Genomic DNA, 19,215 nt, shown 5'->3' with positions numbered 1-19,215 from the left:
GCAGAGATGTTTCAGAGTCAGATTCGCAAAACCGAAGCGCTGTCTCACTCTTAGATTCGGCTAACAATGTCAAATCCGAGGAGCCAGAACGCAAAACCTGCGAATCCAAGATCGCTTTAGGTTGTGAAACTGACGCTTCCATAGCGCAAATCTCCGCGATCTGCGGAGCAGACTGCAAGGCATCTAGGGTCGATACACTGGAGCAATTGTCCCCAGGCAACGGGCCCTTACAGGTGTGAACAGGGTGAGACAGAGACTCATCTGCAGAAGAAATAGCGACATCAACAGGATAAACTTTATTAGGCATATTACTTTCACTTTTGATGCTGCATAGTTTAGGAATTTTTCCCATAGCAGGATCATAGATGGAAGATCTTAAAGATCTGTTCTTAGATGACAAGGGATCCCACATATCTTTGAGAAAACTGGCACATTCATGTTGATCACAGTCTGCAGGAACATCTGAGAAACAGGCATTACATCGCATAGATTCAAACTTCACGCAATCAGGAGAGAATCTTTCAAGATTCGCACAAGAATCAACCACAGTAGTGCACCCATTCATGTCAGGTCGCACAATATCTAGACTCACATGCTTTACCCCAGAAAGGCAGGAACAATCATCCGATAACGATGTCTCTTTATTGAAGTCAATTGATTGGTGTGTGTGCAATTCATCCAAAATCGTCTGCCACACATAAGTCACCGGATTCACAAAACATTCATCACACTCATCAGAGTCAATCAAAGCGTACACCGAATCAAGACAAGCATAAAGAATCTCTGCGCTTTTTGCGATGTAAAAATCGCAAAACGCCTTCCAATCAATCTCGAACTCCTCAATTAATGCTCCAATATCCCATGGAGCAAATGGGGGTTCAAACAACTCGGTTTCCAAGAAACCCTCATAAGGGTTGGGGTCAGGAACATGCAAAGACTTTCTCACTCCTTTAATATAGAAAATAATTCTGCCTATCAAAGGATCCACAAATGCCCTTTCTTGGGGTAATGAAACCTGAGACTGAGAAATTTCAGACTTTACAGAAACAATTTTTTTATTTGTAGTTGCTATGGGCAACGGATTTTTCAGCTGAGAAGTCTTCCTTTTTTTCCTGCTTTTAGTCCTTGCTGCTTTAGGTGGCTGCTGTTTAGACACAGGGGAATAGTTACTGCATTCATTTTCAAACTGAATGGTTTTGCATGAAGTAGGTAGAGCAGCTGACTCATTAGCAACTACACACTCATACAGGGCAGGTGGCAAGCAAGGCAACTCAAACCAGTAGGAGAATGTAAATGTAAGAAACTGATATAGATTATCATTCCAAGAATGGTCTTGCAAGATTTCATGAGCCCATACAAACAGATCATCTTTCAAAAGCACATAAGCTAATTGGAGAGCAGACGTGGACGGATCAGTAATTTGAAAAGTAGGATTCAGACAAAATTTTACGCATTCAGAGAGAAAATCCTCTTTCGTCTCTGAATTTAATATTTTGAAACTCTTAAAGACACAGGAACCATACTCAGCAAAATCGTACAAATCAGAAATTCCCTCTACACTGGGGTTTTGGGTTGGGCTGCTCATAATGTAACGATTGTGGGATATCTCCGTGTTCAGCGCACAAAGATGTGCGCTGACACTGCGGAGGTCCTCCACAAGCGTGTCAAGATACTAGAACCCAGCTTTTGGTGCAAGCACCAGTAGAGGGAAAATTCCTGTCGGCAGATGGCGCTGGGGAGTGCAGAGGAACCAATCCTCTGTACCTCCACAAATGCCAGACAGGAATTTGTACGAAGCGCAGAACGCAATCGCAAGAGAGGCGATTGCGAATGAGATTGAGCAAAGGGATAGGTTGTATGTGTGTGCGCCAATCTAGTCGCCACCCCGCGACCGCGCACACACAACAGCAGATACAAAACAGGAACGCGATCGCGAGAGGTGCGATCGCCAGACGAGACACAAGGCAGAACAGAACAGAATACGAGGTTAGCAAGGCACAGCAAATACAATGAGAATATACGGAAAATAATAAACGCTAGCTAACCGCGAACACCGCACTCAATCGCAACAGTGCACGCGGTTATGCGCGGTCTCCACGTGATAAGCACAATAGAGACAAGCACGCCTAACTAACCATCAACAGACAAACACGAAACAAAGAACGTGAACGCTTGCTTAACGGTTACCTCACCGAGCCTACAGCAAGCGCCCGTATCAGACAAGACAGACAAACGAGAAACAGGAACTAGGCAGAAAGGATCCACCGCTCTTCCGCCAGAGCAAGTGTGATCCAAGCAGGAACACAGATCAGAAAGATCCACAGCCGCTAACGCTAGCGGCTAGTGCGATCTAAACAAGACAGATCAGATGAGGTAGGTGGTAGCAACCGCTGCTCCAGCTTACACTCCAGGAACTAGATCAGAAGGATCCACAGCCGCTACCGCTAGAGGCTAGTGCGATCCAAACAAGACAGAGCGATTCGCTATCAACCGCCGCTGGTGACAGCGCAATCGCGACAGACAAGACAAGACAGAATAGGCAGTACAAATTATACACAAACTGACTGCACTAACTAGGAATGCAAGGAGCACTCCCCAAGAATTAACTATACTAAGATAGCAGTGGCTGACACTCCAGGTGAGTCCAGCAGGAACAAACCTCTATGAGCAGCGAAGCATTGTGGGAAAGACATAGTACTTATAGTACACGCCTCCAATGAATGTGGCCAGGCAATTTGCATGACAACGTATGCAAATTCCTCAGCAAGCACAAGCTGCAAAACTGACAGAAGGTCTACTTTCCAGAGTCCTGCAGCATGCAGACCTGAATAATGATCAAAAGGCTGCCTGCCTGCGCAGGCAGCTGAGCGGATCGTTACAAAGGGTAGTTCATATTATTAATGAATATTGGAAATATCAGTCAAACTGTTATATAGGGTCTACCTTACTCCGCTAAGGCTGTCCCACATTGACCACTCCACTCCCATCTTTGCTTTAGGGGCTGTGGTGAAACGGGCTCTCTGTGGCATATTTGGTGGGCATGCCCTGTCGCTGGTACATTCTGGCAAGCAATCTGGAATAAGGTCCAATCTGTTACCCAGCTAACCATATCTCTCAGCCCATACACGATTCTCCTGGGTGATCAGCCAGACGGTGTTCGGTTCCCCCTTCACAGGTTGGTCCAGCATATTGTTGGCCTAGCTAAGGTACATTTAGCTGCTTCCTGGAGAAAACCTTCTCTCTCTCCCTCTGCAGACTACGCCCGAATCACGGAGACAATGATTAGTGAATATATTCTAGCCAAGGTACATTTAGCTGCCTCCTGGAGAGAACCTTCTCTCTTTCCCTCTGCAGTCTACACTCGAATCACGGAGACAATGATTAGTGAATATATTCTAGCTAAGGTACATTTAGCTGCCTCCTGGAGAAAACCTTCTCTCTCTCCCTCTGCAGTCTACACCCGAATCACGGAGACAATGATTAGTGAATATATTCTAGCTAAGGTACATTTAGCTGCCTCCTGGAGAAATCCTTCTCTCTCTCCCTCTGCAGTCTACACCCGGATCACGGAGACAATGATTAGTGAATATATTCTAGCTAAGGTACATTTAGCTGCCTCCTGGAGAAAACCTTCTCTCTCTCCCTCTGCAGTCTACACCCGAATCACGGAGACAATGATTAGTGAATATATTCTAGCTAAGGTACATTTAGCTGCCTCCTGGAGAAAACCTTCTCTCTCTCCCTCTGCAGTCTACACCCGAATCACGGAGACAATGATTAGTGAATATATTCTAGCTAAGGTACATTTAGCTGCCTCCTGGAGAAAACCTTCTCTCTCTCTCTCTGCAGTCTACACCCGAATCACGGAGACAATGATTAGTGAATATATTCTAGCTAAGGTACATTTAGCTGCCTCCTGGAGAAAACCCTCTCTCTCTCCCTCTGCAGTCTACACCCGAATCACGGAGACAATGATTAGTGAATATATTCTAGCTAAGGTACATTTAGCTGCCTCCTGGAGAAATCCTTCTCTCTCTCCCTCTGCAGTCTACACCCGAATCACGGAGACAATGATTAGTGAATATATTCTAGCTAAGGTACATTTAGCTGCCTCCTGGAGAAAACCTTCTCTCTCTCCCTCTGCAGTCTACACCCGAATCACGGAGACAATGATTAGTGAATATATTCTAGCTAAGGTACAATTAGCTGCCTCCTGGAGAAAACCTTCTCTCTCTCCCTCTGCAGTCTACACCCGAATCACGGAGACAATGATTAGTGAATATATTCTAGCTAAGGTACATTTAGCTGCCTCTTGGAGAAAACCTTCTCTCTCTCCCTCTGCAGTCTACACCCGAATCACGGAGACAATGATTAGTGAGTATATTCTAGCCAAGGTACATTTAGCTGCCTCCTGGAGAAAACCTTCTCTCTCTCCCTCTGCAGTCTACACCCGAATCACGGAGACAATGATTAGTGAATATATTCTAGCCAAGGTACATTTAGCTGCCTCCTGGAGAAAACCTTCTCTCTCTCCCTCTGCAGTCTACACCCGAATCACGGAGACAATGATTAGTGAATATATTCTAGCTAAGGTACATTTAGCTGCCTCCTGGAGAAAACCTTCTCTCTCTCTCTCTCTGCAGTCTACACCCGAATCACGGAGACAATGATTAGTGAGTATATTCTAGCTAAGGTACATTTAGCTGCCTCCTGGAGAAAACCTTCTCTCTCTCCCTCTGCAGTCTACACCCGAATCACGGAGACAATGATTAGTGAATATATTCTAGCTAAGGTACATTTAGCTGCCTCCTGGAGAAAACCTTCTCTCTCTCCCTCTGCAGTCTACACCCGAATCACGGAGACAATGATTAGTGAATATATTCTAGCTAAGGTACATTTAGCTGCCTCCTGGAGAAAACCTTCTCTCTCTCCCTCTGCAGTCTACACCCGAATCACGGAGACAATGATTAGTGAATATATTCTAGCTAAGGTACATTTAGCTGCCTCCTGGAGAAAACCTTCTCTCTCTCCCTCTGCAGTCTACACCCGAATCACGGAGACAATGATTAGTGAATATATTCTAGCTAAGGTACATTTAGCTGCCTCCTGGAGAAAACCTTCTCTCTCTCCCTCTGCAGTCTACACCCGAATCACGGAGACAATGATTAGTGAATATATTCTAGCTAAGGTACAATTAGCTGCCTCCTGGAGAAAACCTTCTCTCTCTCCCTCTGCAGTCTACACCCGAATCACGGAGACAATGATTAGTGAATATATTCTAGCTAAGGTACATTTAGCTGCCTCCTGGAGAAAACCTTCTCTCTCTCCCTCTGCAGTCTACACCCGAATCACGGAGACAATGATTAGTGAGTATATTCTAGCCAAGGTACATTTAGCTGCCTCCTGGAGAAAACCTTCTCTCTCTCCCTCTGCAGTCTACACCCGAATCACGGAGACAATGATTAGTGAATATATTCTAGCCAAGATACATTTAGCTGCCTCCTGGAGAAAACCTTCTCTCTCTCCCTCTGCAGTCTACACCCGAATCACGGAGACAATGATTAGTGAATATATTCTAGCTAAGGTACATTTAGCTGCCTCCTGGAGAAAACCTTCTCTCTCTCTCTCTCTGCAGTCTACACCCGAATCACGGAGACAATGATTAGTGAATATATTCTAGCTAAGGTACATTTAGCTGCCTCCTGGAGAAAACCTTCTCTCTCTCTCTCTGCAGTCTACACTCGAATCACGGAGACAATGATTAGTGAATATATTCTAGCTAAGGTACATTTAGCTGCCTCCTGGAGAAAACCTTCTCTCTTTCCCTCTGCAGTCTACACCCAAATCACGGAGACAATGATTAGTGAATATATTCTAGCCAAGGTACATTTAGCTGCCTCCTGGAGAAAACCTTCTCTCTCTCTTCCTCTGCAGTCTACACCCGAATCACGGAGACAATGATTAGTGAATATATTCTAGCTAAGGTACATTTAGCTGCCTCCTGGAGAAAACCTTCTCTCTCTCCCTCTGCAGTCTACACCCGAATCACGGAGACAATGATTAGTGAATATATTCTAGCCAAGGTACATTTAGCTGCCTCCTGGAGAAAACCTTCTCTCTTTCCCTCTGCAGTCTACACCCGAATCACGGAGACAATGATTAGTGAATATATTCTAGCTAAGGTACATTTAGCTGCCTCCTGGAGAAAACCTTCTCTCTCTCCCTTTGCAGTCTACACCCGAATCACGGAGACAATGATTAGTGAATATATTCTAGCTAAGGTACATTTAGCTGCCTCCTGGAGAAAACCTTCTCTCTCTCCCTCTGCAGTCTACACCCGAATCACGGAGACAATGATTAGTGACTATATTCTAGCCAAGGTACATTTAGCTGCCTCCTGTAGAAAACCTTCTCTCTCTCTCTCTCTGCAGTCTACACCCGAATCACTGAGACAATGATTAGTGAGTATATTCTAGCTAAGGTACATTTAGCTGCCTCCTGGAGAAAACCTTCTCTCTCTCCCTCTGCAGTCTACACCCGAATCACGGAGACAATGATTAGTGAGTATATTCTAGCTAAGGTACATTTAGCTGCCTCCTGGAGAAAACCTTCTCTCTTTCCCTCTGCAGTCTACTCCCGAATCATGGAGACAATGATTAGTGAATATATTCTAGCCAAGGTACATTTAGCTGCCTCCTGGAGAAAACCTTCTCTCTTTCCCTTTGCAGTCTACACCCGAATCACGGAGACAATGATTAGTGAATATATTCTAGCCAAGGTACATTTAGCTGCCTCCTGGAGAAACCTTCTCTCTCTCCCTCTGCAGTCTACACCCGAATCACGGAGACAATGATTAGTGAATATATTCTAGCTAAGGTTGAGGATACGACGCTTAACTTTCAGAGAATTTGGGCCCCATGGATTTCGTCCCTGAATAATGTGGGACTAGGACCCCCTCTCCTATCCTAATTTGTAGTTAATTGCTTTTCTCCCACCCCTTGTACACCCTCTGGCATATCTGATCATCTAAGCAGCTCTGGTTGTTTCTAGCTCATTTCAGCATATTTAACTACATGTGTTCAATAGAACTTCTTTTACCACTTCTTTTTCTTTTTGTTATTGTTCTCTTTCTTTTGTTATACTTGTTTTTATTTTGAAAAATAATGATTTCTCACATGTCATAAAACAATAATATCAGGTATAACAGTTGAACTTTTGATCACACAAGGACATCAGATAGATAGATAGATAACAAAAGCATATAGTATATAGAAGGTAGAGTGTAGTCCAGTCCAAAACAATGTCCGGTAGCCTTTGGACAACAACAATGCGATTTTAAGCTCGGGATGAGCCCATTCTTGACGAGAACATTTTCAGCAAATTTAAAACAGTAAGCTGGAGCCTTAGAAGAATAAGTGTCCATATACTTCCAGTGGTAAATTCTGAGTTTACCTGTTGGAGAAGAGGAAAGGGGGGGCTCTATGTAGGCCGGAGAGAAGAAAGAAGGAGAAGGAGTGTTGGACATACACAAGAAGGGAGCAAGGAGAGAGTTGGAGGATAGAGTAGGAAGAAGAGTAGAAGGAAGTAAGGGTAGCCCTATATAGGAGAGTAAAGCTGTAGGATCACATTGATATAACTCTGGACCTTGTTGAGTATTGAAAAAGTAAGGTGATAATAGGGGCCTGGTGAGGTTTGGGACCTGAAAGAAGGCGATGGTAGCAAATCACTAAGCATAGGGTGAAAAATTGTATGGTGGGGATGAAAGGGTGGAGGAGGGGTAGCATGAGGCAAGTTCAGGGAGGATGGTACATAGGCGAGGCATAGGGCCAAGCGTCCCATGGTTTATGGAAGCTTAACTCAGTATCTCTAAGGGATGCTGTGAGTTGTTCCATATTTTTAGTCCAGTCCGTTTTGTGTATAACCTCTGAAATATCTGGGGGGGTTATTTTTCTCTTTCTACTCCTCTTTTTTCCTGTGCTCTATATTTCTCCTTTGTATTTACTTTGTTCATCTTTTGTCACCTAAAGAGGTTATTTTACATGCTGTAAGTGTAAATTGATGAACCCCTGCGGAGATACGCAAAGATATGTTTGTATCTAACATGTTTATTATTCATAAAAACCTATTGAAACTAAATTCATTGCGGTAATGTAATGAACCAAAATGAGAAAAAAGCTGTCTCTGCCCAAATATTCATGGACCTAATGGTAGACGGTCCATCCATACTGCTCTCTCCTCTACAAGAAATGAAAGTCTCCTCTTACCTGGTGATGTGAGGGGCGGGTGTTTCTCCATCATGGCGTCCTTGTAGAGGTCCTGGTGTCCTTCTATATACTGCCACTCCTCCATGGAGAAATAGACGGCAACATCCTCACACCTCATTGCAACCTGACACACAATGATACAGTCATCATCCAGACACATCCCTTGTTGTTACCGGATAATGTCCCATAATTCCAAGCACTGCTCACCTCTCCTGTCAGCAGCTCCATCATCTTCCTGGTGACTTTCAGAATCTTCTGCTTGTGTCTCTCAGATATCAGGGAGTGAGATGAGGGCACCGTGATGGTCACATGATTACCAGACTTCACTGGAGGAAAACTCTAAAAAGACAAATAATGATGTCACATGATCTCCCAGAATCCTCTTTACCTCTCTAGTCAGGTGTGTACTTTATGAATAGAGATAAGAGTGATGTCATGTAACTTTGCAGAATCCTCCTCACCTCTCCAGTCAGCAGAGAGATGACCTCCAGGGTGAGGTTGAATATTTTCCCGGTCACATGACTCTGGTCCTCCTCCATTGTCAGTGATGTGGTCATGTCATCTGCACAGGATGCTGCTGCTGCTGCCTTTTAATAGATAATACGGTAAGGATACATCTGGTTGTACAGTTTTCAGCAGTGAAACTAGCGATACAGCATCCCCCCTCGCCCAGCACTCGCCATTGCTGTCACTTGTGGGTGGTGGGGCCATGCAAAGTATTGCAGGAACAGTAGAATATAGCTACCTGTGCATTATACTCACAGTGTTCCACAATACTCCTGTTTGCCTCCTCTCCAGCTGGCCTCCTCTCATCCCCCTCCCACTGTTACCATTCCTGTGATGTTACAGCAGTGCTGGTAGTGGAAGTTGGATGAGGATATGAGGAGAGGCAGAGACTGGGGCTAATGAGAGCAGAGGACTGGAGCACACTGTGACAGCTAGCTATAAACCAATGTAATCCTTCCTATTACTACTCTGCATGGAGGTGGGGGAAGGGAGCAATACTGAAGTGTGGGACATGGCTATACTGGGGGAGAAATGGCATTACTGGGGTGGGGGACATTACATACTGGAGGATAATGGCAATGCTGGGGGACACAGGGGACATGGCTATACTGGGGGAGAAATGGCATTACTGGGGTGGGGGACATTACATACTGGAGGATAATGGCAATGCTGGGGGACACAGGGGGGGCATGGCTATACTGGGAAAGAAATGGCATTACTGGGGTGGGGGACATTACATACTGGAGGATAATGGGAATGCTGGGGGACACAGGGGGGAATGGCTATACTGGGGAGAAATGGCATTACTGGGGTGGGGGACACTACATACTGGAGGATAATGGCAATGCTGGGGGACACAGGGGGGGACATGGCTATACTGGGGAGAAATGGCATTACTGGGGTGGGGGGACATTACATACTGGGGGATAATGGCAATGCTGGGGGACACAGGGAGGACATGGCTATACTGGGGGAGATATGGCATTACTGGGGTAGGGGACATTACATACTGGAGGATAATGGTAATGCTGGGGGACACAGGGGGGGACATGGCTATACTGGGGGAGAAATGGCATTACTGGGGTGGGGACATTACATACTGGGGGATAATGGCAATGCTGGGGGACACAGGGGGGACATGGCTATACTGGGGGAGAAATGGCATTACTGGGGTGGGGATATTACATACTGGAGGATAATGGCAATGCTGGGGGACATAGGGGGACATGGCTATACTGGGGGAGAAATGGCATTACTGGGGTGGGGGACATTACATACTGGAGGATAATGGCAATGCTGGGGGACACAGGGGGGGACATGGCTATACTGGGGAGAAATGGCATTACTGGGGTGGGGACATTACATACTGGAGGATAATGGCAATGCTGGGGGACATAGGGGGGGACATGGCTATACTGGGGGAGAAATGGCATTACTGGGGTGGGGACATTACACACTGGAGGATAATGGCAATGCTGGGGGACACAGGGGGGGCATGGCTATACTGGGGGAGAAATGGCATTACTGGGGCGGGGGATATTACATACTGGAGGATAATGGCAATGCTGGGGGACATAGGGGGACATGGCTATACTGGGGGAGAAATGGCATTACTGGGGTGGGGAACATTACATACTGGAGGATAATGGCAATGCTGGGGGACACAGGGGGGGACATGGCTATACTGGGGCGGGGGATATTACATACTGGAGGATAATGGCAATGCTGGGGGACACAGGGGGGGACATGGCGATACTGGGGCGGGGTATATTACATACTGGAGGATAATGGCAATGCTGGGGGACATAGGGGGGCATGGCTATACTGGGGGAGAAATGGCATTACTGGGGTGGGGACATTACATACTGGAGGATAATGGCAATGCTGGGGGACACAGGGAGGACATGGCTATACTGGGGGAGAAATGGCATTACTGGGGTGGGGGACATTACATACTGGAGGATAATGGCAATGCTGGGGGACACAGGGGGACATGGCTATACTGGGGGAGAAATTGCATTACTGGGGTGGGGGACATTACATACTGGAGGATAATGGCAATGCTGGGGACACAGGGGGACATGGCTATACTGGGGGAGAAATGGCATTACTGGGGTGGGGGACATTACATACTGGGGGATAATGGCAATGCTGGGGGACAGAGGGGGGACATGGCTATGCTGGGGGAGAAATGGCATTACTGGGGTGGGGGACATTACATACTGGAGGATAAGGGCAATGCTGGGGGACACAGGGGGACATGGCTATACTGCGGGAGAAATGGCATTACTGGGGTGGGGGACATTACATACTGGAGGATAATGGCAATGCTGGGGGACACAGGGGGGAATATGGCTATACTGGGGGAGAAATGGCATTACTGGGGTGGGGATATTACATACTGGAGGATAATGGCAATGCTGGGGGACACAGGGGACATGGCTATACTGGGGGAGAAATGGCATTACTGGGGTGGGGACATTACATACTGGAGGATAATGGCAATGCTGGGGGACACAGGGGGGACATGGCTATACTGGGGGAGAAATGACATTACTGGGGTGGGGACATTACATACTGGAGGATAATGGCAATGCTGGGGGACACAGGGGGGAATAAGACTATACTGGGGGAGAAATGGCATTACTGGGGTGGGGACATTACATACTGGAGGATAATGGCAATGCTGGGGGACACAGGGAGGACATGGCTATACTGGGGGAGAAATGGCATTACTGGGGAGGGGGGACATTACATACTGGAGGATAATGGCAATGCTGGGGACACAGGGAGGACATGGCTATACTGGGGGAGAAATGGCATTACTGGGGGGGGGGGGACATCACATACTGGGGGATAATGGCAATGCTGGGGGACACAGGGGGGGCATGGCTATACTGGGGGAGAAATGGTATTACTGGGGTGGGGACATTACATACTGGAGGATAATGGCAATGCTGGGGGACACAGGGGGGACATGGCTATACTGGGGGAGAAATGGCATTACTGGGGTGGGGACATTACATACTGGAGGATAATGGCAATGCTGGGGACACAGGGAGGACATGGCTATACTGGGGGAGAAATGGCATTACTGGGATGGGGGCATTACATACTGGAGGATAATGGCAATGCTGGGGGACACAGGGGGGCATGGCTATACTGCGGGAGAAATGGCATTACTGGGGTGGGGGACATTACATACTGGAGGATAATGGCAATGCTGGGGGACACAGGGGGGACATGGCTATACTGGGGGAGAAATGGCATTACTAGGGTGGGGACATTACATACTGGAGGATAATGGCAATGCTGGGGGACACAGGGAGGACATGGCTATACTGGGGGAGAAATGGCATTACTGGGGTGGGGGACATTACATATTGGAGGATAAGGGCAATGCTGGGGGACACAGGGGGACATGGCTATACTGGGGGAGAAATGGCATTACTGGAGTGGGGGATATTACATACTGGAGGATAATAGCAATGCTGGGGAGCACAGGGAGGACATGGCTATACTGCGGGAGAAATGGCATTACTGGGATGGGGGCATTACATACTGGAGGATAATAGCAATGCTGGGGGACACAGGGGGGACATGGCTATACTGGGGGAGAAATGGCATTACTGGGGTGGGGATATTACATACTGGAGGATAATGGCAATGCTGGGGGACACAGGGAAGACATGGCTATACTGCGGGAGAAATGGCATTACTGGGGTGGGGGACATTACATACTGGAGGATAATGGTAATGCTGGGGGACACAGGGAGCACATGGCTATACTGGGGGAGAAATGGCATTACTGGGGTGGGGGATATTACATGCTGGAGGATAATGGCAATGCTGGGGGACACAGGGGGGCATGGCTATACTGCGGGAGAAATGGCATTACTGGGGTGGGGGACATTACATACTGGAGGATAATGGCAATGCTGGGGGACATAGGGAGGACATGGCTATACTGGGGGAGAAATGGCATTACTGGGGTGGGGATATTACATACTGGAGGATAATAGCAATGCTGGGGGACACAGGAGGGACATGGCTATACTGGGGAGAAATGGCATTACTGGGGTGGGGACATTACATACTGGAGGATAATGGCAATGCTGGGGGACACAGGGGGGACATGGCTATACTGGGGGAGAAATGGCATTACTGGGGTGGGGACATTACATACTGGAGGATAATGGTAATGCTGGGGGACATAGGGGGAATGTGACTATACTGGGGGAGAAATGGCAATACTGGGGCAAGGGACATTACATACTGGAGGATAATGGCAATGCTGGGGGACACAGGGGGGACATGGCTATACTGGGGGAGAAATGGCATTACTGGGGAGGGGGGACATTACATACTGGAGGATAATGGCAATGCTGGGGGACACAGGGGGGACATGGCTATACTCGGGGAGAAATGGCATTACTGGGTGTGGGGACATTACATACTGGAGGATAATGGCAATGCTGGGGGACACAGGGGGACATGGCTATACTGAGGGAGAAATGGCATTACTGGGGTGGGGACATTACATACTGGAGGATAATGGCAATGGTGGGGGACACAGGGGGACATGGCTATACTGGGGAGAAATGGCATTACTGGGGTGGGGACATTACATACTGGAGGATAATGGCAATGCTGGGGGACACAGGGGGACATGGCTATACTGGGGGAGAAATGGCATTACTGGGGTGGGGAACATTACATACTGGGGGATAATGACAATGCTGGGGGACACAGGGGGACATGGCTATACTGGGGGAGAAATGGCATTACTGGGTGTGGGGACATTGTATACTGGATGATAAAGGCAATGCTGGGGGACACAGGGGGGACATGGCTATACTGGGGCGGGGGACATTACATACTGGAGGATAATGGCAATGCTGGGGGACACAGGGGGGACATGGCTATACTGGGGCGGGGGACATTACATACTGGAGGATAATGGCAATGCTGGGGGACACAGGGGGGACATGGCTATACTGGGGCGGGGGACATTACATACTGGAGAATAATGGCAATGCTGGGGGACACAGGGAGGACATGGTTATACTGGGGCGGGGGACATTACATACTGGAGGATAATAGCAATGCTGGGGACACAGGGGGGACATGGCTATACTGGGGCGGAGGACATTACATACTGGAGGATAATGGCAATGCTGGGGGACACAGGGATGGGGATTTGGGACATGACTGTACTGCGAAACAAATGGCACTACTGGGGTGGGTTGATATTACATACTGGAGGATTATGGCAATGATGGCAACCATAATCTATAAACTACAAATACTACCCTTAATTGGAAGAACTACAACTACTATATGCCATGAAACACTGTAGTAAACTTTATTGAACAAATACTGATACATAAAAACAATTAAAACTTGTCAAAAATTCTCCAATACACAGATTATAATCAATGCATCTCCAGACCAAATGCATAAATAATGTTTGAATAAATATCAAGAACAAAGCTGACACTTTGTAATGCAATGATGTGATCAAAAAATACTTGATTCACTAAGCGGCGCTAAGCCGGTTAGTGAGACTTAACATTTTGTGGGCGCAAACCAGGGCGCTAGGTGGTTTGCACACACACATCGAGCACAGCACAGGGAACTTTGCGCGCAGCACGGTGCGACAATCGCCCCGTGACAACGCCCATGTTATGCTTGACCACGCCCTTTTGTGGTGCGCCGTGCATAGCGCGTTTTTAGGGTGAGTTCACTCACCTCTTTTTACATCTTTGGATCACTTGATGAATTATGTTTGCACAATTTTGAATAGTTTATCATTCTGCACTGGCACTTTATACGCTTTATTTACTGATTATACTGGAAGCCGGGGTCACACACCAGGGGGCGCTCTTTTCTGAATGCTCCTGGCCATACTCACCTCTCAGGGCTGCTGTTTCCCTGAGTGATTTCTCTATATAACCTCCAGTGCAGGGGGCGCTCTTTTCTGAATGCTCCTGGCCATACTCACCTCTCAGGGATGCTGTTTCCCTGAGTGATTTATCTATATAACCTCCAGTGCATGGTGTCAGAATCTCATATTAATGCAGAGAAATGATTATCCCCGTGCCCAGACTGTGGCTATGATAAATGGTTTGCAGATAAATTGAGTGAATTTCAAGATCCGTGAGTACGGGCAAAATCAAAATTAGATTGTGTACTTTTCAATGTTATTATTGGAAGTGAGCTATTTATTCCTACAAGGTTAAAAATGAGATAGTATTGAAGAAATATTCAAATGTTATGCAGTATTGTTGGGTTAGCAAGTTTTAACCATTAAGGTCAAGATATTTACACTGCTTAAGCTAAGCCTATTTTATACGCAAAATGTTAATCACATAGTGTTCACACATATCTAATAAGCTGATCAATAATATACACTTTATTTCAGATTGTATTAAACAGTTAGGCCATAAGCCTTGTGTCGGCCATTATCACATATAACCACAGGAGGCATCTCTTGTGCCTGCTACTACCACTTACAACCATAAGGGGCATCTAGATATCCTATCTAAAAATAAAGAGTGAGGTAATGCTATAAAAAGAACATGACTTCATGTAAAATCCCCTACCCCGACGCCATATTGGAAAAATCACAATAAAAAGGCCTGGCAGGCTAGCACATTGGAACATCAAGCCTGAAACTCTACTGAGATGATTGAGGCCTAGCAAGAGACTGCCTTCCATTGTGATTCTGAAACCCAAGAGAGGTAATATGCAATAATTCTTGGTGAATTCTTTGACAATTAGTCTATGCAAAAGTTAAAGACTTGTCTTTTTAAACTTCAGCAGTTTTTTGAGTTTTAGACAACTTTTTTCTATGCTATAAGTTTTACTATTCAAACGCAATTGCAAGCTTAGAAGCAATTATCAAGCTTTGAAGGATTAAGATATATCTACTTTAAGTTCTTTATATAAGAATAGAACTTCACATATCATCTTTTGAGGATAAAGCTATATTGTGAGTACTATACACTGTTCAATCTCGAGACAACAACAATCGATGAAGGATAAAAGCTACAGCAGAATATTTGCTATATTGAAATGGACTGGTTTAACTAAAGGAACTTTGAAAATGTATTTTTGGATAAAAATGTATTTTTTGGATGATTGACAACAACTGGAGAGTTGTATATTCCTGTATATAAATGCTTTATCTATTTTTCTCAACAAGATAATTTTATAAAATTCAACAGCTGAGTGTTGCGTTAACCTATAAATATTCTGTTTATAGTGAGATACGCACCCACTTCTGTCTAATTTTGGTTATGACGCTTTAAAGGCTGGTCCTTTACTGAGTTGGTAATCATTTTAAGCAGATATCGATTAGATATTTGACAATGGGGCGCTCTTTTCTGAATGCTCCTGGCCATACTCACCTCTCAGGGCTGCTGTTTCCCTGAGTGATTTCTCTATATAACCTCCAGTGCAGGGGGCGCTCTTTTCTGAATGCTCCTGGCGATACTCACCTCTCAGGGATGCTGTTTCCCTGAGTGATTTCTCTATATAACCTCCAGTGCAGGGGGCGCTCTTTTCTGAATGCTCCTGGCCATACTCACCTCTCAGGGATGCTGTTTCCCTGAGTGATTTCTCTATATAACCTCCAGTGCAGGGGGAGCTCTTTTCTGAATGCTCCTGGCCATACTCACCTCTCAGGGCTGCTGTTTCCCTGAATGCTCCTGGCCATACTCACCTCTCAGGGATGCTGTTTCCCTGAGTGATTTCTCTATATAACCTCCAGTGCAGGGGGCGCTCTTTTCTGAATGCTCCTGGCCATACTCACCTCTCAGGGATGCTGTTTCCCTGAGTGATTTCTCTATATAACCTCCAGGACAATTGGGGCAGCATGTGGCAATGAGTTATTCTGGTGTAATACTCACAGGCTTATACAATATGTCAGTGATAGGGTTGCCACCCGGCCGACATTCCCCCGGCACAGCCGTAAAATTAATTAAAAAGCCGCTGCCGGAAAAATGTTTTTACCGGCAATGTATCCAGCCGGTAATTTGGACTGTTCCACAAGAGCAGAGGGGGAGACGCCTGGTCTGTTACAAATTTACAATAATACTTCTAACAACTGAGAGGAGGCTACAGGCTGTTCTCCCCCTCCCTCCTGTTTAATGTGCAGCTCCCCGTGACGGCCGACTGCGGAGCTGAGTACACTGATACACAGTGTTGAGGAGAGGAATGTCCTGCTCCTCCCCCTCCCCAAGACTTCAGAGGGCCAGAGAGAAGGAGAGACAGACACGTGCAGCTGCAGCTAGGACAGGAGATTCTGCTACTTGGAGAGGTGCTGTCACTGCTGTGTGTATGGATGGATGCAATGTGTGTACATGTATGGCATGTGTGTGACGTGATGTGTATGCATATTGTGTGTGTCTCTGGGATCTGTGTGTGTGTATAAAGCAGATGTGTATGTATATAGTGTGTGTGTGTGTGTGTGTGTGAGATGTGATCTGCGTGTGTGTATAGAGTATGTGTGTATGCATGTATGTATGTATGTATGTATGTATGTATGTATGTATGTATGAAGAGTGTGTGTGTGTGTGTGTGTGTATATGTAGAGTATGTGTGTATGTATGTATGTATATAGAGCATGTGTATGTATGTATGTATGTATGTATGTATGTATGCATGCATGTATGTATGTATGTATATATATATATATATATATACACAGACCGTGTGTGTGATGTGATCTGTGTGTGTGTGTGTGTGTGTGTGTGTGTGTGTGTGTGTGTGTGTGTGTGTGTGTGTGTGTGATCTGCGTGTGTGTGTGTGATCTGCGTGTGTGTGTGTGATCTGCGTGTGATCCTGCGTGTGTGTATAGAGTATGTGTGTATGCATGTATGTATGTATGTATGTATGAAGAGTGTGTGTGTGTGTGTGTGTATATGTAGAGTATGTGTGTATGTATGTATGTATATAGAGCATGTGTATGTATGTATGTATGTATGTATGTATGTATGTATGTATGTATGTATATATATATATATATATATATATATATATATATATATATATATATATATACACAGACCGTGTGTGTGATGTGATCTGCGCGTGTGTATATGTAGAGAATGAATGTGTGTATGTATATAGAGCATGTGTGTATGCATAGAGTGTGTGATGTGATCTGCGTGTGTGTGTGTGTGTATGTATGTATGTATGTACATAGAGCATGTGGGTGTATGTATATAGTGCGTGTGTATGTATTGAGAGAATGTTTCCCTTTTGAATAACTGCATCCCCCCCCCCCTTCAGTGTAACACCCCCTTCCTTACCCCCATAGCAAGCATGGGCAATACACCTCCACACTCCCTCTAGGCTCGTTTCCTGCCATACTCACCCCCCCACCAGTCCCTGACAGACCTGACCCCCCCTTCTCTTAACCGCTTAAAGGAGTACTGTAGGGGGCAAAGGGGAAAATGAGTTAGACTTACCCGGAGTGTCTAATGGTCCCCCGCAGACGTCCTGTGCCCACACAGCCACTCACCGATGCTCCAGTCCCTGCCACCGGTTACTTCCGGAATTTGCCACTGCGCCTGCACGACCTTCTCCCCGCTGACATCATGGGAGCGTATTGCGCAAGCACAGTATGGCCTGTGCCTACGCAGTACGCTCCGGAGACATCCGTGGGAGTGAAGATAAGGCCTCGCAGGCGCAGTGGTTTTCTGACTTGAAAGACGCAAATTCCGGAAGTGAACCGGCGGGGACCGGAGCATCGGTGAGTGGCTACAGTAATCACAGGCTTACACCCCGATATTGACCAGGCTATTTTTTTTACAACTCAGGCCACTGCAGCCTGCTGCAGGGCCATACAACTTAGCACACAATTGAATCTTGCCCCTTTTTGTTGCCACCAACAGAGCGTTCTGTTGGTGGCATCTGATTGCTACTGAGATTTATTTTTTTTAATTAGCTTTATTTTTTTTATTTTTAATAAAATCACGTATTTTATTTAAATAATTCTCCTACCCTCCCTACCCCTGAAGAGCCAATCAGAGCTGATCACCTCTCATAGGCATCAGCCTATGAGAGGGATCTTCTAGTGGCACACTCGAGGAGATAGCTCAGTGACAGAGCTGTCCCCCCATACAGCGCTGCAGTAGATCGCAGGGCTGTACATGTAAATAAACTATTATTATTTTTTTTATGTGTAACAGCCTGCCGCCCACGATCGCATACAAGCAGGCTGGTCTCGGAACTCCGCTCCATCATTCAGTGTAATCTCCTCCCCCAGGGCTTGATGCCAATCGGCATTAGGCGGTCCTGGAAGAGCCACCTTGCAACAGCCCATCGGCGTTAGGCGGTCGCAAGGAGGTTAAAGTGTACCTGAAATGTTATTATTGGGTGTATTTATACTTACCTGGGTCTCTTTCCAGCCCCATGAGGTGTGTGTGGACTTCCT

The 19,215-nt window shown here is 46.2% G+C and overlaps 1 protein-coding gene across 1 annotated transcript in view; it reads right to left on the bottom strand.

The window, feature by feature from the left end:
- The window catches only part of LOC137543706 (zinc finger protein 250-like), a gene marked incomplete at its 3' end in the record, with an annotated part of 183,048 nt that overhangs the window by 66,842 nt on the left and 96,991 nt on the right, over positions 1 to 19,215 (bottom strand). Inside the window, exons 2-4 of the mRNA XM_068264828.1 lie at positions 8,726 to 8,851; positions 8,472 to 8,603; positions 8,265 to 8,388 (exon numbers count right to left, since the gene is read on the bottom strand). Of these exons, the coding sequence (XP_068120929.1) occupies positions 8,265 to 8,388; positions 8,472 to 8,603; positions 8,726 to 8,821 (352 nt within the window). The remainder of the gene's footprint in view (positions 1 to 8,264; positions 8,389 to 8,471; positions 8,604 to 8,725; positions 8,852 to 19,215) is intronic.

Source organism: Hyperolius riggenbachi, unplaced genomic scaffold (assembly GCF_040937935.1).
Source record: "Hyperolius riggenbachi isolate aHypRig1 unplaced genomic scaffold, aHypRig1.pri scaffold_172, whole genome shotgun sequence".
In the NCBI taxonomy this organism is placed as follows: domain Eukaryota; kingdom Metazoa; phylum Chordata; class Amphibia; order Anura; family Hyperoliidae; genus Hyperolius; species Hyperolius riggenbachi.
This window is presented reverse-complemented; position numbering and strand designations above follow the sequence as displayed.